The 20343-nt window shown below is 36.2% G+C and overlaps 1 protein-coding gene across 4 annotated transcripts in view; it reads right to left on the bottom strand.

Annotated features, from left to right (window-relative positions):
* The window catches only part of LOC143256502 (potassium voltage-gated channel protein Shaker-like), a 729617-nt gene that overhangs the window by 538191 nt on the left and 171083 nt on the right, over nt 1–20343 (bottom strand). For 2 of the 4 annotated variants that reach the window (XM_076513805.1, XM_076513804.1), the window contains exon 2: nt 6261–7820. In XM_076513805.1, coding sequence (XP_076369920.1) covers nt 6296–7820 — 1525 coding nt within the window. In that variant the 3' untranslated portion in view covers nt 6261–6295. Of the gene's footprint in view, nt 1–6260; nt 8390–20343 lie in introns of those variants that run through there. The other 2 variants (XM_076513801.1, XM_076513802.1) reach the window with 2 other exon arrangements.

Below are 20343 nucleotides of genomic sequence, written 5' to 3'. Positions count from 1 at the left end.
TTCTAGCAGTACAAGTTCGCAGAGATTCTCCTGTGTAGCTTTCAGCAAGGGGAAAGCACTTTCTAACATAAAAAAATCACTTACATGAAACATATGGAAACATACATACACACAAACATATTTTGTTGCTAGTCGCAAGGTGACGCTTTTAACTCTTCTACTTAACACATTGCTACGCTGGAGTCATTCTAATATTCCTTTATAACAGCTGTGTAAGCAAAGACAAGAACAAATTATGAAAACATGGAAAATATTTAATTCTAACAATGTTTGGTTTGTTTTGAATTTTGCGCAAAGCTACTCGAAGGCAATCTGCGCTAGCTGATCCTAATTTAGCAGTGTAAGACTATAGGGTAGGCAGCTAGTTAGCAACACCCACCGCCAACTCTTGGGCTACTATTTTACCAACGAATAGTGGGATTGACTGTAACGTTATAACGCCCCCATGGCTGAAAGAGCGAGCATATTTGGTGTAACAGGGATTCGAATCCGCGATTCTCGGATTACAAGTAGAGTGTCTTAACCACCTTAACCAATGTTAATAGAACGAATACTGAAGATAAAAGTTCAGTACTGGAAATTACAGAACTACAGCTCTTCTCCCCCGGTAACACAGCGATATATCTACAAACAACACTATAAACCGGGTTTCGACATCTGTGGTGGACAGACCGTAGCTAGGCCATTGTATAGCTTTGTGCTTAATTGCAAACAAATAAATTAGAATAATTATTTTACGGCTTGGTATGCTGAGGTGGTTAGGGCGCTTGACCTCGCAATCTGAATGTCGAGGGTTCGAATTCCCGTTTCACCTAACATGCTCGTCCTTTCAGCAATTGGAGCATTATAACGTCGCGATCAGTCCCACTATTCGTTGGTAAAAGAGTAACCCAAGAGTTGGCGGTGGGTGGTGATGACTAGCTGCCTTCCCTCTAGTCTCTCACTTCTAAATTAGGGACGGCTAGTGTAAATAGCTCTCGAGCAGCTTTGCGCAAAATTGAAACCACATTCATAACTGTTTTTGCGAACGAACAATTTGAAAATAAAATACAATTTCTTAAACCAATATTGTATTTGAAATAAGTGTCTGTGCAGAATAATTTTATAATAAGAACACTGACTCTCTCTTTTTTTTTCTTTTTGCTCTGCACGCACGCACGCACAAGAGAAAACGGATCTAGTGAATATAATACAGGGTGTTCGAAAAGTCCCTGTGCAGTTTTGTAATCATATTATATTCAGTCTATTTCAAGCCAGCAACTGATAGCTGTGTTTAGAAACAAAATGAGAAGGATCCAGACCTGTATTGATGCCAACGGAGGTCACTTTCAACATTGTTTATAATTGTCATTCATATTTACCTCCTGTATTCAATATTGAAACTTGTATGTTAATAAATATATAAGTGCACAGTGACTTTCTGAACACCCTGTACTTTATATACAACAACAGACTTAGAACAAGTAATTATACATTATACTGCGAGGAAAAAGCAGTTGTCTATCAGAACTTGTAGTTCATGTTGTTGAAATGAACACAATAGAAATGATTCTGTGATCTCCAGATAATTAAAAAAAAAAAAAACGTTTTATTGTGATTTATGTTTCGCCATTGTGGCTTCACATAGCTGAAATGTTATATCCACGCACCGCAAGAAAGCGAATATGATGAAACTGTATGATTGGAACATTTGACTTCCATAAATCTAGAATAATGTATCACAAAGTGGGAGTACGGCCCCCCTGGAGGTTGTAAAGCTTTTACTGGAGGGGATGGCACCGCAAACGGGCCGAAAACTAAGGTGCTGAATTAGTTCTAATTCTACGTAAATAATAAACTGAAAAGTTATGTTGAGTTAATTAAATGATACAGTCTGGCGACAGAAGGTGTTATTGTTTCTACAACGGCTCTCAATCACCATGCTAAATTAGAAGGGGGCATTTTGTAGCATTTTTATAGATTGGGGGCAAAAACTTTGTTTTCATTCACATCAGACTAGGCCCGGCATGGCCAGGTGGTTAAGGCACTCGACTCCTAATCCGAGGGCAGCGGGTTCGAATCCCCGTCACACCAAACATGTTCGCGCTTTCAGCCAGGGGGGCTTTATTATGTGACGGTCAATTCCACTATTCTTTGGTAGAAAGAATATTCTTGGTAGTCCAACAGTTGGCGGTGGGTGGTGATAAGTAGCTACCTTCCCTCTAGCCTTACACTGATAAATTAGGGACGGGTAGCACAGATAGCCCTCGTGTAGTTTTGCGCGAAATAAAAAATAAACCAAATTCTATTATATATATAACAGATTCTAAATATGTTGATGTTTCTTCTCATAATTTCCCACGTGAAGAGCTGTAAGTTTATTGACTTGCAATACAAAAATCCGGGATTCGATTCCTGCTGTGAACACGTCAGAGAGCTCAATATGGCTTTGCTTCAAACCAAGCAAATAAAGGTAATTATTTTCACATATACAGATATATAACAGTCTGCAACACAGAAAAAAAATGGCTATATATACACTGCGTGGATCAAATTCTAACTTTTATTGTTTTAAATAAGAGAACTTATTGCTGATCCATATTGAAACAACAGCGGCAAAAGAAATGCATTTTTTTTCTGTATTTGTGTTGAAGACAATGTCTGGATAACTACATGTCCTTAGTCATATTCGTATATACAATATGGTTTTGATGTCCAAGTCTAGTTGTGTTTTGGTTAAACCGTTTTTATTTGAAAATTAAAACAGATAGAAAACGAACCAAGAAAAATGTGATCGTCCATTTAAAAAAGTAAAAAAAAAACACAGTCACATGTTTAGAATTTAATGATGTCATTTTTAACGATTGACTGTATGAACTACATTTAATCTCAATTACCGCTTTCCATAACTTCGAACGATATCTAAGATTATCTTTTCTAACCTAATATCAAATGGAACAAAATATATTGGTATATTCTACAGAATATGTAATAACTCCTCTCATAAGAATTACTAAAATTCTTAATTAATAACTTCAGTTACTGATAATTAGTCTTAATTATGACAATACGCAAACCATAAAAAAGTCTCTATGACCATCTGAATTTAGGTCATCAATTACGTATCCTTGCGGTTAGCAGCGTTTTCGGTCTTCATCCCAAAAAAATTTAACAAGTTAATAAAGACCTAAGCAGATGTGCTACAAGTGAAACTTCACGTAACATGTCTATCACATTTCGCCAGTGTAATTATTATTATTTAAGGAATTTAACGTTTATATATTAAATCTATCTAGTATTATAAGTCACTAAAAATACAAACTCATTGAATTAATTCAGCCTCATATAGTAAATTATATAAACGCGTATAGACTTACGTCCTTTTTAGAACGTGGCAATCGAATGATTCCTTTTTCCAGGTCAAGCACAAAGCTTCACAAAGAGCTATCTGTACTCTATCCACCACGTATATCAAAACTCGGTTTCGAGCGGTGTAAGTCCACAGACATACTACTATACCATCGAGAGACAACAACCTAACGAACACTGCACTTCTTTAAAAATCATAACTTTTATATAAACACTTATCCTACCTACAGTCAATTTGTGAATAATTTAGAATTAAAACAAAAATTAGAGTGACTTTGAAACTGTACACGCATGTTTTGATCACGACAGTATTTCTGTGATAGTGTGTTATAAAACGTAATCTTTAACATATTCCGTAAGGTTCATTAATGTAATGTATTTATTGATCGCGCTACTTTAAAGCTATGAATTCGATATTTCGAAACGCCAGAAGTACAAAGTACAGAATAACACGGAGAATATATTGTGTTAAACTGTCACTATCACTTTTAAATTATAGATCAAACATGTATTACACAGAAATACAAAATAACACAGAGAAAACACTCAGTTGGACCATCATTATCATTTTTAAGTTTAAGTCAATTATAGATCAAACGTGTATTACACAGAAATACAAAATAACACGGAGAAAATATTATGTTAAACTGTCACTATCACTCTTAAATTATAGATCAAACATGTATTACACAGAAATACAAAATAACACGGATAAAACACTCAGTTGGACCGTCACTATCACTTTTAAATTTAAGTCAATTATAGGTCAAACGTGTATTACACAAAAATACAAAATAACACAGAGAAAACACTCAGTTGGACCGTCACTATCACTTTTAAATTTAAGTCAATTATAGATCAAACGTGTATTACACAGAAATACAAAATAACACAGAGAAAACACTCAGTTGGACCATCACTATCACTTTTAAGTTTAAGTCAATTATAGGTCAAACGTGTATTACACAGAAATATAAAATAACACAGAGAAAACACTCAGTTGGACCATCACTATCACTTTTAAGTTTAAGTCAATTATAGGTCAAACGTGTATTACACAGAAATATAAAATAACACAGAGAAAACACTCAGTTGGACCGTCACTATCACTTTTAAATTTAAGTCAATTATAGGTCAAACGTGTATTACACAGAAATATAAAATAACACAGAGAAAACACTCAGTTGGACCATCACTATCACTTTTAAGTTTAAGTCAATTATAGGTCAAACGTGTATTACACAGAAATATAAAATAACACAGAGAAAACACTCAGTTGGACCATCACTATCACTTTTAAGTTTAAGTCAATTATAGATCAAATGTGTATTACACAGAAATACAAAATAACACGGAGAAAATATTATGTTAAACTGCCACTATCACTTTTAAATTTAAGTCAATCGTAAAAGAAGAGAGTATTCATTCGTTTTCCCCTTATTGCCATTTTTCAGTAATGCAGTTGAAATGGTCTCTGGAGTCTATGAAACAGTAATAAGCTATTTTGTCTGCAATGCGTGCTTTTCTCTAGGACGCCATTGTAAGACAAACGAGAAACCATTACAGGGGCTGGCCTACATTTGGCGGCTCGTAAACTAACGACAATGAAAAAAAATTTGATATTAAGAAAATGAAAAGATGATTTCAATCTCACTAAATCTATTTAAAATAAAGGCGACATGGACTTGTATTGTCAATCTGAGCACTTTTAACTTTGATCTGGTAAAATCAATAGTCGTCAAAATACCCAGCTTCGTGACGTCATCAAGCAAGGCGTGCAGGCGCCAGTTAAACATGTCGGTCGTACACTTTAAATCACGTTCTTTACATACAAAACTTGTCTTTGGAATGTCGTTAGAAGTTCTATATTAGCACGGCAAACGCTATCTTCAAATGCATTAGGTTTTAGACTGTTCTTATTAAATAACACTACTAGTACAACAATCAGCATCTCACTAGAAGATTCACTCACAAGTTTTTAAAATCACAATTTAATCCAATAACAATTAAATAATAGTCGTAGATTCATACGTTTCTGTCCATCAATTAAGCAGAGTGCCAGAGCTCCATTGCAAGTTTTTTTCGCACGTAAACTAACTGAAGCTAATGCTAACGTTTCATACGTGAGCTAATAGAAACTGGCGTTAGACGCAGTGTATTAATAACAAGAAACTATGACATTTAAACGTGTACTATTTGTGATTATCTTTGGAATATCCAAATTAGAACCCTCTATAATTTCACACAAAAATATTCTGAAATCTTTTATCTTCATTTTCATAGCCGATTACATCGATTTGTTCTAACATCTGTCTTCATATTTTTTTTTTTTGAAATTTTGATTCTAATGCAGAACGAAGACAATTTTGGTCTTTGCTAATGATAACTGAAATATAAGTTTCAAATACATACACCTAAAAATGATATATTTATAATAAAATATAATATAATAAAATATATTCAGGGCCCATTTCAGCAACGAAATTAATAAACTTGTACCATAAAGTTTTGCTATGCTGTAACATATTTAATAAAGTATATCGTTCTATGCTATCAACGCAAAATGCTTTCACATCAAAGCTAATTTAAACTCGGAAATCAAAATTCCCAGCAGATAGCCAAGCTGCTTTGTGCCATAAGACACTAAATAAACCAACCTAGACTAACGCAAATAGATGTGCTCAAAAAGAATGGTTATACAGTTAATTCCTATTGGTCAGAATTATAAATGTCGTTTATTAAAAATTAAGATAATTATTTTTTTAATTGGTTACTCACCTTTAGTGGTTATGTCACAAATCAAGCTTTTTATTTTAGAAATGGAATTACAAAACAACACTTACATTATTTAGAAGGTGAGCTTCTTGTCCTTGTGCTGAGCTACCTTCGCACGAAGAGACCTGAAAGGATACAAAATAAAGTCCACTTGTCCGCCATTGCACTATTATCAAACATCCGTTTCTATAGCAACGGCACTGATGTTGTTACTCGGCTGTTGTTTGCAGTTGGGCTTTTTATCCAAATGGTCACAGGTGAGGAGCGCTCCCTCTTCAAGCTCCATGATGTCCGATCCAGACTCACTCAGAGAATCCCGCCGGGGTTTTAGCCCCACAGTTCCTGGCAGGTAGGGACAGGCTGTCACGTGATTAAAGTTTTGTGATTGTATCTCGTCCTGATCATTTTCTCGGTGGTAGAAATAGTTGAAATTAGATACGATCACGGGAACTGGAAGCGCTATGGTCAACACACCGGCAATGGCACACAGAGAGCCCACGATCTTGCCCCACACCCCTATAGGGTGCATATCCCCGTAACCCACGGTTGTCATCGTTACAACGGCCCACCAGAAGGCATCCGGAATGGATTTGAAGTTGGATCTTTCGTTGTCGGCCTCAGCGTAGTAGACAGTGCTAGAGAAGAGAATGACCCCTATGAAGAGGAAGAAGATAAGTAGGCCTAGCTCTCTCATGCTCGCCTTCAGTGTCCGACCCAGGATCTGGAGGCCCTTGGAGTGTCTAGACAGTTTGAAAATTCTGAATACACGCACCAAACGGATGACCCTTAAAATGGCCAAAGACATGGCCTGGTTGCTGCTGACTCTCTCATTGACCTGGATAGTGGATCGAGGGGTCTCGCCAGCCATCACCGTCCCCAGAGTGATGAAGTAAGGTATAATAGCAACCAAGTCGATGGAGTTCATGACATCCTTGAAGAAGGCTAATTTATCGGGGCAGGCCAGGAAACGCACAAGTAGCTCGAACGTAAACCACACTATACAACAAGTTTCGATAACGAAGAAAGGTTCAGTCAGTTTGGGCACTTCATCTTCAACAACCTTGAGTATCCCGCTTGTAGTGTTGAAAACCTTATAGTGCTTGAAAGTCGGCAAAGTTTCCAGGCAAAAAATGACGATGGATAGCAAAATAATGAAGACGGATATTATGGCGATGAGACGAGCCGCCTGCGAGCTCTCCGGATACTCAAACAGTAGCCACATCTTCTGTTTAAATTCGTCTCTTGGAAGAGGCTTCTCTTCTTCCTTAATGAAACCCTCATCTTCCCGAAACTTGTTGAAGGCGACCTCTCCGAGCTCGTAGAATTTTATTTCTTCGACAAATATATCCAGTGGAACATTGACGGGCCGGCGAAGACGCCCACCGCTCTGGTAGTAGTAAAGAATTGCGTCAAAGCTCGGCCTGTTACGGTCAAAGAAGTATTCGTTCCGGAGAGGGTCAAAGTAGCGTATACGTCTGGTTGGGTCACCTAGAAGAGTGTCGGGGAACTGATTTAGCGTACGGAGTTGGGTCTCGAAGCGCAGGCCGCTAACGTTCACAACAACTCGTTCGCAGTAGTCGTGGTCGTGGGGGATGGGCTCGAAGTTGCCGCTGCAGTTGAGTTGACCCAAGCTCCGGTGTCCTGACAAACCGTCCCCGTCGCCGCAGTGATCGTCACCGGTGAGCTTCGGTAGAGACCTGGGGGAGGACGGGAGAAAAGATGAAGATTTACGGTGGTCAGCAGGGAAATGAAACAAACTACCGTTACCGGCCTCTTGGCTGCCCATCTCTCCCTTACTAGCTGACGGCCGCCGGTAGCCTTTCTCGGCCCGCCGTGGCCGCAGCACGGGGGATAACCCCCACTTATCACCAAATTGGAGCTTTGAAATTTTGGTGATAATTTTGATGCCAGCTCGGACGGAACCCACTACACCTGCCAGGATGATAATACTGAAGTAGCAAGTGCTGAACTAGCCCTAATGGCGCGGTCTAGAGCGAAATAGCGGGAAACCACTTGGACTGGTTACTTGATGCAACGCTTACAGGGCTGCAGCACGCGACGCACACGCCGCCACTTGTTGTGACGTCACGACCGTGTTCTGGTGAAAAGTGGGAGATGGAACTCGGCTAGCTAACTAAAACAACCTTGTCCGTCGATCGGGAGACGGCAAACTTCGATAGATCGATCCGAGCAAGTCTGGTTCGTTACAGGAGTGTTGCTCTCTGCATTCCCGGCTGCAGTGATAGCGCAGGCGTCAACTAGCACCGACAACCTTCGGTAGAACAGAACGAAATCACTTTTGACCGGGTTGTTTGTTGTTAAACACAAAGCTATAAACACAAGGCGCTCAGTCCACCCAGGGTATCGAAACCTGATTTTAAGAATTACAAGTCTTCAGGTTTACTGCTGTGTGACCTCGTGCTGTGAGGGTGGGGGAGGCACTTCTGACAACAATAAACATTGAAATGTTTAATAACCAATACACTTCATTTGTTTTTACAGATGGTACATCATGGATCAAAGAACAAAATAAAAACCACAAACAAGTTCATTTATTACAAACATTTCACAAAAAAATCTATAGTTTATTAAACATGGTAAACAAACGACTAATTTATAAACAAAATACGAGAATTCGAGTATTTAAAAACATCTTGAAATGAAATATATTAAAAATATCACTTCTTCCACCTGAATAAAAGAAAATATTTTCAGTACGCATTAAATATCTTCGAATCGTTTCTTTATGATCCGATATCTATTCGATACAATAATAATATTTTTAAAAAATCAACTTCTAAAACTAAAATTAACAAGCTAAATACGAAGTCACTGTAATGTTCACGTGACTCTGTTTGTGTGAAATCAGGCAATGGTTCTTGTTTGGAAGAAACATAAAGATTTAGTTTGGCTGTTGTTAAGCGTAAAGCTACACGATGAAATATGTGTTCTGTCACCCACGGGTATCGAAACCTGATTTTTAGCGTCGTAAGATTAGAGGCTTATTGCTGAGCCACTAAAAAAAGGAAGAACAGTTTCTTTGTTTATCGTTAAGTATGAAACTATAAAATGGGTTATCTTTGCTCTGCTTATTACGGGTATCGAAACCCAAGTTTCATAAGTGTCACAAACCTGCACACTCGTTGCTGAGCCACTGGGAGCAAAACAGAACGATCAGTTAGTAGTTAAGCACACAGCCATATAATGGACTACCCCGTGTTTTTCACTCACGGGTATCGAAACTCGACTTTTTTAGTGTCGTTAGTATGGATATTTATCGCTGAGCCACTGGGGTGGAAGGTAAAGAAGAAAGAACGGTCCCCATCAATGTCTAGCATTTTCATAAAAGTGCTTCATTAATTTGACTTAATAAGAGAACCAAATATCCTTTGGTTACTGTAAAATATTACAAAAAATATGTGGTTTAATCGTCTCACTCAAGATGCTCTTTGCAAGTAATATAATTGTAAATACATAACTAAACTAAAAAAAACAGTGATTATCGTAAAACCTAAACGTTTTTTTATCTAGACTTAACTATTTTGATAAAATCACTGATATTAAAATTAGGGTTAAGTTGTAACTGCAAATGTTTTAAGTTTCTAAATAAATGCCTTCTCCAGTGGCACAGCGGTATATCTGCGGACTTACAAGGCTATAAGTTGGGCGGAGCATAGATAGTCCATTGTGTAGTTTTGTGTTTAATTATAAACAATAACAAAACAGTTAAATAAATAATATATTTTTTGGATGGTGGAAGCAGCGTCACAGAATGTATCTAAAGTTTTCTCATGCGGTTTAAAAAATTTCATCTCTTGTTATTAGTGGTGACAGAGAAGTTTATTAACAGGAATTGACCTCAAATCATAAATGCTTCAAGGAGTGGAAATCCTTTCTAATAAATAGTTCATGTTAAGCTCACACTGCAGATGCGCGGCGCTACTAAACTTTGCTTCGACCTCGTTTCATTTCACGCAAGCGTCGTTTAGAAAACAATCAACAGCGTCCTTCCAAATATCGTCTTAACTACGATTCAACGTTTTCTTTTCATTTGTAGACTTGTTACACACACACACGTGACTGTGGAATAGTTTTACACCGGGTAAATATGTCTTGTTCATTTATTGTTACCTAATGAATACTTCTGAAGAGAAATGATCTTCGTTCAAGGTGTTTTACTATCTAAAAAAAAATAATCGAATTTCTAAAAATAAATTAAGCACTGACTATAGTCTATTTCCTTTGTAACATTTTGAATAAAGGTGTCTTTCAAAAGTCTGCTCAAAGCTACATTTCTAATAAAAGTTAAAATCAAAGTTCATTCGTATGAAAAGGCTCCAAAACATAGAATAGGATGTTACAAAAATTTAGGTCTTTATAGGTTCGTTTGTAAGACAAACTTGTTTTTCTTCTTTCAATAGGTTTACTGTTCAATTTATTTGGCAAACAATTAATATTCCAGCCGGAATCCTCATAACACCACACACAGTATTACAGAAACAAATATAGGTGTATTATGTTTTCCAAATAATTTTGTTATACATGTTATTTACTGTTACAGTGACTTCTCCAAAGTATTAATTTTTAACATATTGGGGTAAGCGGTACTGTTAATCCATTATATAGTTACCTGGATACAGGTCGGTGCTATTGTTTATCCATTTTATAGTTACCTGGATACAGGTAGGTAGGTGCTATAGTTTATCCATTTTATAGTTAACTGGATACAGGTAGGTTGGTGTTATAGTTTATCCATTTTACAGTTAACTGGATACAGGTAGGTAGGTGTTATAGTTTATCCATTTTATAGTTAACTGGATAAACGTAGGCAGTATGCCTCATCCATTTCATAGTCATCTGAATACGGGTAGACAGTAGAGTTCATACATTTTATAGTTACATTAATACAGGTAGGTGGTACAATTCATCCATTATATAGCTGCATTGATACAGGTATGTGGTACAATTCATCCATTTTATAGTTACATTAATACAGGTAGATGGTACAATTCATCCATTTTATAGTTACATTAATACAGGTAGTTGGTACAATTAATACAGGTAGATGGTACAATTCATTAATTTTATAGCTGCATTGATACAGGAAGGTGATACAATTCATCCATTTTATAGTTACATTGATACAGGTAGGTAGTACAATTCATCCATTTCATAGTCATCTGAATACGGGTAGACAGTAGAGTTCATACATTTTATAGTTACATTAATACAGGTAGGTGGTACAATTCATCCATTTTACAGCTGCATTGATACAAATAGGTGGTACAATTCATCCATTATATAGCTGCATTAATACAGGTAGATGGTACAATTCATTAATTTTATAGCTGCATTGATACAGGAAGGTGATACAATTCATCCATTTTATAGTTACATTAATACAGGTAGTTGGTACAATTAATACAGGTAGATGGTACAATTCATTAATTTTATAGCTGCATTGATACAGGAAGGTGGTACAATTCATCCATTTTATAGTTACATTGATACAGGTAGGTAGTACAATTCATCCATTTCATAGTCATCTGAATACGGGTAGACAGTAGAGTTCATACATTTTATAGTTACATTAATACAGGTAGGTGGTACAATTCATCCATTTTATAGCTGCATTAATACAGGTAGATGGTACAATTCATTAATTTTATAGCTGCATTGATACAGGAAGGTGATACAATTCATCCATTTTATAGTTACATTGATACAGGTAGGTAGTACAATTCATCCATTTCATAGTCATCTGAATACGGGTAGACAGTAGAGTTCATACATTTTATAGTTACATTAATACAGGTAGGTGGTACAATTCATCCATTATATAGCTGCATTAATACAGGTAGATGGTACAATTCATTAATTTTATAGCTGCATTGATACAGGAAGGTGATACAATTCATCCATTTTATAGTTACATTAATACAGGTAGTTGGTACAATTAATACAGGTAGATGGTACAATTCATCCATTTTATAGCTGCATTGATACAAATAGGTGGTACAATTCAACCATTATATAGCTGCATTAATACAGGTAGATGGTACAATTCATCCATTTTATAGCTGCATTGATACAAATAGGTGGTACAATTCATCCATTATATAGCTGCATTAATACAGGTAGATGGTACAATTCATCCATTATATAGCTGCATTAATACAGGTAGATGGTACAATTCATCCATTTTATAGTTACATTAATACAGGAAGGTGGTACAATTCATCCATTTTATAGTTACATTAATACAGGAAGGTGGTACAATTCATCCATTTTATAGTTACATTAATACAGGAAGGTGGTACAATTCATCCATTTTATAGTTACATTAATACAGGTAGGTAGTAAAATTCATTCATTTTGTAGTTACATTGACTATTAAAAGAGTGGTTTATGTCTGGACAACACTTAAAAACTTTATAAATAATCAAAATTAAAAAGAATTATATTAAAAAGGTTTACTCAAGCTAATATACTGTACCTAATTTTAGTTTTACTGGAGTGGTTTGATCAGCTGGAGTCATTAGGTTTAACGAACAATGAAGGAAGGTCGGTACCTCAAATCTGTTTAACTTCAATTATGAAACTCCTCTCAAAAATAACGTTCTTCAATGAACTATACAATAATAATTTTTCATATGTTTCGAAGTTGAATAATGTATAATTCAAACAGTTTGCTTGGCAAAAAGATGCGTAAGAGTAGAATAATATATGATATAGGAACCATAATCCATATAACTGTAGTTATATAGACAAACCACCCATTATTCTTTCTGCTCACTCAGAATGCATTCGACCACAAGAGACGGAAGAAATGCATATTTTCGTTTTCTTAAATTAATATTTACAAAACAATGTTTGGTATACTCGGTAGATGATGAAGGTAGTATTTACAGATGAATGTTTAGTATACTCGGTAGATGATGAAGGTAGTATTTACAGATGAATGTTTAGTATACTTGGTAGATGATGAAGGTAGTACTTACAGATGAATGTTTAGTATACTCGGTAGATGATGAAGGTCGTATTTACAGATGAATGTTTAGTATACTTGGTAGATGATGAAGGTAGTATTTACAGATGAATGTTTAGTATACTCGGTAGATGATGAAGGTAGTATTTACAGATGAATGTTTAGTATACTCGGTAGATGATGAAGGTAGTATTTACAGATGAATGTTTAGTATACTCGGTAGATGATGAAGGTCGTATTTACAGATGAATGTTTAGTATACTCGGTAGATGATGAAGGTAGTATTTACAGATGAATGTTTAGTATTCTTGGTAGATGATGAAGGTAGTATTTACAGATGAATGTTTAGTATACTCGGTAGATGATGAAGGTAGTATTTACAGATGAATGTTTAGTATACTCGGTAGATGATGAAGGTCGTATTTACAGATGAATGTTTAGTATACTCGGTAGATGATGAAGGTAGTATTTACAGATGAATGTTTAGTATTCTTGGTAGATGATGAAGGTAGTATTTACAGATGAATGTTTAGTACACTCGGTAGATGATGAAGGTAGTATTTACAGATGAATGTTTAGTATACTCGGTAGATGATGAAGGTAGTATTTACAGATGAATGTTTAGTATACTCGGTAGATGATGAAGGTAGTATTTACAGATGAATGTTTAGTATACTCGGTAGATGATGAAGGTAGTATTTACAGATGAATGTTTAGTATTCTTGGTAGATGATGAAGGTAGTATTTACAGATGAATGTTTAGTATACTCGGTAGATGATGAAGGTAGTATTTACAGATGAATGTTTAGTATACTCGGTAGATGATGAAGGTAGTATTTACAGATGAATGTTTAGTATTCTTGGTAGATGATGAAGGTAGTATTTACAGATGAATGTTTAGTATACTCGGTAGATGATGAAGGTAGTATTTACAGATGAATGTTTAGTATTCTTGGTAGATGATGAAGGTAGTATTTACAGATGAACGTTTAGTATACTCGGTAGATGATGAAGGTAGTATTTACAGACGAATGTTTAGTATACTCGGTAGATGATGAAGGTAGTATTTACAGATGAACGTTTAGTATACTCGGTAGATGATGAAGGTAGTATTTACAGATGAACGTTTAGTATACTCGGTAGATGATGACCCGGCAGATGATGAAGGTAGTTTACAGACGAACGTTTAGTATACTCGGCAGATGATGAAGGTAGTATTTACAGATGAACGTTTAGTATACTGGTAGATGATGAAGGTAGTATTTACAGATGAATGTTTAGTATACTCGGTAGATGATGAAGGTAGTATTTACAGATGAATGTTTAGTATACTTGGTAGATGATGAAGGTAGTATTTACAGATGAATGTTTAGTATACTCGGTAGATGATGAAGGTAGTATTTACAGATGAATGTTTAGTATTCTCGGTAGATGATGAAGGTAGTATTTACAGATGAATGTTTAGTATACTCGGTAGATGATGAAGGTAGTATTTACAGATGAATGTTTAGTATACTCGGTAGATGATGAAGGTCGTATTTACAGATGAATGTTTAGTATACTCGGTAGATGATGAAGGTCGTATTTACAGATGAATGTTTAGTACACTCGGTAGATGATGAAGGTAGTATTTACAGATGAATGTTTAGAAAACTCGGTAGATGATGAAGGTAGTATTTACAGATGAATGTTTAATATATTTGGTAGATGAGGAAAGTAATGTTTACAGAAGAATGTAACACTTATATTCACAAACACACAGGCAATATGCTATAACACTTGTATTCATGCAAACCATAGTCTGCTGTGACACTTGTATACACTAAAATAACACTATCGTCTAACTCACGTATGCAAAAAAACCGACACTGTTGGAATTGATATAAATTTGTAGAAAGTGCACAGAAAAACTAATATGTTTTTATTACTATTATATATAATATTAGTAAAAACTGTTCAACGAGAAAGGGAGACTAGGGATCGTAAAAAAAGTACATTATAAACTTATCATTGTGATTCAATTTGTTTATGTACTTTTGTCAATTTTTAGTCCTCCCCTTTTTAATTAATTTTTTTTTTACTGATCATGTTCCTTAATATTTTATACATAGTTACGGAGAATAATTTTTAATCTACATACAGGGTGGCCCGTAAGTCCTTACCCATCCATATATCTTATGTATCAAGTGTATCTGTGTGCTGTCCCTCATTCTCGCTGCATAATATTATGCGACGCCATGTTCTGTGAGACATTTTCCTCAACATAGCAGCGGTTATTGTTCCAAATGCCGCGGTAACAGCTGCCTTCAACTCATCATTAGTATTATAACGTTGTTTAGACACAACATATGGATGGGTAGGGACTTACGGGCCACCCTGTACATATATGGGTGTCCAGTTGAATGTTAGTTGTTTTTGAGCAGTTTATTGCTTAAGTGGCTTTTTTCCCATTCAACCGCCACATTAAACTTATTCAAAATAATAAAATAAAATAGCAGACGTATAACAACGAATAAATACATACATTGAAATGCAAGTAAAACAACTAAAACTCTGAGGTTGTTCTCAAAGGACCATCTTGAAGGTAAATATTAGATCACCACAGATTTAATGACCAGCTTTGAACAATGTCACAGTGTAATGTAACAAAAGCCGAGCAGCAACGAAACAATCTCAACAAAACGGAATGATGCTTCTTCTCAGATAATACAATGTAAACAGACGTAGTAACATGCTTAACTTGTTGAATCTACGTGACATATATATATATATATTCTCCAACGTCCTGCTGAGCACGAGCGTTTGCTAGAACAAGGAGACACAAATAACGCATGCAAAATAGACAACAGCGACACATTTAGGTAAGTCGCCAATTATCGACAACATTTCCAAATTGCGTTAGATGCAACAATCGTAATAAATACTGATTACGCACTCACGATTTCAGCTAAGTATAAGAAACAGTAGAAAGAATGACCGCCATCATCTGAGTAGGCAAATCTAATATGGTAATCATTCAGTGTTAAAACATGCTGAAATTTAATCATGGAAATCTACTTAGTGACAGCAAACTCGTGTAATGATGAACAACAGCGACTCGAGTAAATATATACAACAGCAAAATCGAGAACCTTTCACGTGGCAGTTTCCAATTAATGCGCTAGAAAGCGCACGAATTGTAGTTTCTAACTAACGCTCACACTAGGAAGATACTGGATTTTTTAATGACAGAAAGTGAAGGACTTAGCACGACAAAATGAAGGGTATCGAATTAAGTTTAAAAGTGTATATGTTGCGGACTTCTCTTCATTCTGACCAACGATAAAATCGACAAGAAAATCTGTGACGTAGAAACCTAATGCTTTGATTTGATTGGCTGTACCTTCTGTTGTGGACTGCAGCTTCAGTTTTGTTTATTCAAGGCTCATCAGCACAGCTTGGACTGGCAAACCAAAGACATACAATTAGACCTCTTATAACGGTGATCTGTATGTAACAGCGGTGGGTAGTGATGACCAGCTGCTTTTCTCTAGTCTTACCCTGTTAAATTAGGGACGGCTAGCGAAGATAGACCTCGTGTAGCTTTGCGCGAAATTCAAAACAAACCAAAACAAAACAAACTATATATCATTGACTGGGTTTTTAAGTCCTTTTCTACACTATTTCGAAGGATGTCATGATAAGTTGGTGATTGAAAAGGTCATAAAAACCCCATTAAGTTCTAAAGTATTCTTTCAATTTTTGTACAATTCCTTTGCGACCCCACACTACGGTAGGAATCACTTGCAATAAGTTTATAGTAGAATCATAACTTGAAGTTGCGTCTTGAGCAAACTATCAGTAGTGGGTTTTCAGCTTTACTTGCTTACGTTTTTGCAATCTATATCCGTATATTTTATATTCTCAAATTCTAATTAACTTGTATGTTGGCTCTATTAATGCCTAGCAATGGGTAAACATATGTGTAGAGTAAGACACGACCTCCATTAAGTGCGGATAATGTTTTATTAGTAGAAAGGGAACTTTTACAAATAAGTCTACACTAGTGTTTTGAATAAAGTCGCCTCTTTTCTCAGTAATCATTTACAGAACTAGGTAGTTTTGTGTCTGAGGTTCAATTTAATGTAAACGAGCACTGACTACAAAGGTAGTCACTCAAAAGAACATTGTACCTATCATGTATTTATAACCACGTAAATCGATTTCCCTTAAAATGATCAACTTGGGTATAGATCTAGCGTTTAATCTGTTTAGTTTTTAGTGTAAAATATTCAGTCGGTTTTGCTGTAGGCTTGTGAAAGAATAATAATATGAACAAATGGGCAAGTTCTGATTTTTGTCTAACAATTGTTATGTCACGTATTTTGGTTATTATCAATGTTTTAGGCCCGACTTGGCCAGATGGTTAGGGGCTCCGGTTTGATTTCCTGTTACACCAAACATGGTCGCCCTTGCAGCCGTGGGAGCATTATAATGGTAAAGCCAATCCCACTATTCGTTGGTAAAACAGTAGCTCACGAGTTGGCGGTGAGTCTGGTTTACACTGCAGGTTTTACATGGCTAGCGCAGACAACCCTCGTGTAGCTTTGCGCAAAATTCAAAAACAAATATCAATGCCTTGTGATGATTTATTTTAAGGCGTTCTGTTCGTGTGAAAGGAACATCATAACGAATCTAGTACAGAAGTCTAGTTTTCTAATACACAGAAAGAACGTGGCACGCATATTCGTAATATTTTATTAATAGTTGCCATTGGACGAAATCTTCGGATAAACGAATCTATTTCAGTCAGGACAAGGTGTCCGATATTATTAAATGTATAAAAGTAACGAAACATTTGTATTAAAAGTAATTTATTGTGACAATTCTCTCAGATAAATATTCCATTTTAACAAGCATTTACTACAATTATCGACACTGAAAACATGCAAATAGAAAAAACCAGGTTAGAGATCCTAATTTAAGTCTGATGACAAGAGGGAACGTGATCGGTCAGCAACATCACAAGGTGACTACAAGGCATGCTGATCAATAAAACATTCTTTGTTTGCAATTGGAATACATAAAAACAAAAATAGTTCCTGACACAAACTTAAAGAAGAAAGCGAGAGAGGGTGGTTAATTAACAGGATAATAACAGTTTGTTTGCTTTCCACATTAACGCAAGAGCCGCTTAAAGGGTCTCTGCCCTGTTAACTTCCTAATTCTGAACTGGTTTGTTTTTGAATCTCGCGCAAAGCTACACGAGGGCTATCTACGCTAGTCGTCCCTGATTTACCAATGAACGACTAAAGCAGCTAATCATCACCACCAACTCTTGGTCTACTCTTTTACCAAGAAATTGAAATATCATACAGCCCTCACAGCTAAAAGGGCGAGCATGTTTGATGGGCGGAGATTCGAACTCGCGACCCTCAGACTGCTTGTCGAGCGTCCTAACTACCTGGTCATGCCGGGCCTTGTGAACCAGTAAAAAGCTAATAAACAACACTCACAGCCAAGTCTTGGGTTACTCCTCTATAATTGAGTAGTAAGAGTTTTCGTTTGTTTTTTGGTAACAGGATGCAGACGCTAGACCCGTTGATGTGCAGTACAGCACGCTTATCCCTAGACGATAGTCGGCCTTATAATAAAAATTCATGATAAATGCAGATGTCGTTTATCGTATAATAAGCACTAGCAAACAGAAATATATTTTTCTTATCTTTTCTTCTCCGTTAGTTTTTGAATTACATGTCTTACAAAAAGGAGTGCGAGTGGTAATTCGGTCAATAACAAATTTCAACTTAGAAATATCTACTCATTTTTCGATCATGCAATTGTGACATTTTAAAATAAGTTGTATCTTTATCCGGACAAAATACTGTTGCAAGTAGTAATTACTAGATAATATAAAATATATTTACAAACGCACACTGTATTTGTATACAGCGATATCTATTTCTTATTTGCAATTACGATGCTGTTACCATATAAACGCAGAACTTCTAAACAAATTTCGCCTCAATAAATTAGGTTTTATATCATAAATGATAAACCAATTTAATTTTAGAAAACTGCATAAACTTTTAGACTTACAAAGCAAAAATTGTATCCAAGTAAGAAAAACAACAACAACCAAGTATGGATCAAAAAGAAAATAATCATTGTGGCGAATAGATCTGCAAGTCGTTTATTGACAAAGTATTTAGCTGGCATGGCCAGGTGGGTTAAAGCGTTCGACTCGTAATCTGAGGGGCGCGCGTTCGAATCCCCGTCGCACCAGATATGCTCACACTTTCAGCCATGGGGGCGTTATGTGACGGTCAATCCCACTATTCATTGGTAAAAGATTAGTCCGGTGGGTGGCGATGACTAGCTGCCTTCCTTCTAATCTTACACTGCAAAATTAGGGATGGCTAGTACAGATAGCCCTCGTATAGCTTTGTGCGAAATTTAAAAACAAACAAACCTTTACAACGTCTATAAATCTTAAGTTTTAGAAGATTTCAAAATGTTTGCTTGAAAAATACGTAATCCTTAGTAAGAAACTGGTTAACGGAGATCGATAAATCAGTATTGCGCATGAAGCGATGCAAAAATCAGTTACATATCTAGTCTGCTGGTATCTGTTTTTGTTTGTTTTGGAATTTCACGGAATACTAAACCAGGGCTATCTGCGCTAGCCGTTCCTAATTTAGCAGTGTAATACGATAGGGAAGAAATCTAGTCATCACCACCCACCGCCAACTCTTGGGCTACTCTTTTATCCCTAAATAGTAGAACTGACTTTCACATTATAACGCCCCCACGGCTGAAAGGGCGAGCATGTTTGATGTGACGGGGATTCGAACTCGCGACTCTTGGATTACGAGTCGAGCGCCTTAACCACTTGGCCATGTCGGCCCATAATACTAGAGGGAAGACAGCAAATCATCAGCACCCACCGCCAACTCTTGGGATACTCTTTTACCAACGAATAGTGGGATTGACCATCACATTATAACGCCCCCACAGTTGAAAGGACGATCATGTTTGGTGCAATGGGAATTCGAACCCGCGACCCTCAGATTACGAGTCCAACGCCTTAACCCATTTGACCATGTCGGGCCTTTCCAGTACCTAGTGAATTGCATACTGGGAAATACAAGATAGCCGTTTAGACGCGAGTTCTTAATTTACTCTTTACTATATGGAGAAAAAAAATTTTCCCTACATTTTATCAATACTCACTTCTTCAAAAAAGACCAAAC

This window comes from Tachypleus tridentatus, chromosome 7 (genome assembly GCF_004210375.1).
Source record: "Tachypleus tridentatus isolate NWPU-2018 chromosome 7, ASM421037v1, whole genome shotgun sequence".
Lineage (NCBI taxonomy): Eukaryota > Metazoa > Arthropoda > Merostomata > Xiphosura > Limulidae > Tachypleus > Tachypleus tridentatus.
The sequence above is the reverse complement of the archived record's forward strand: the minus strand, read 5'-3'. Positions and strand labels throughout refer to the sequence as shown.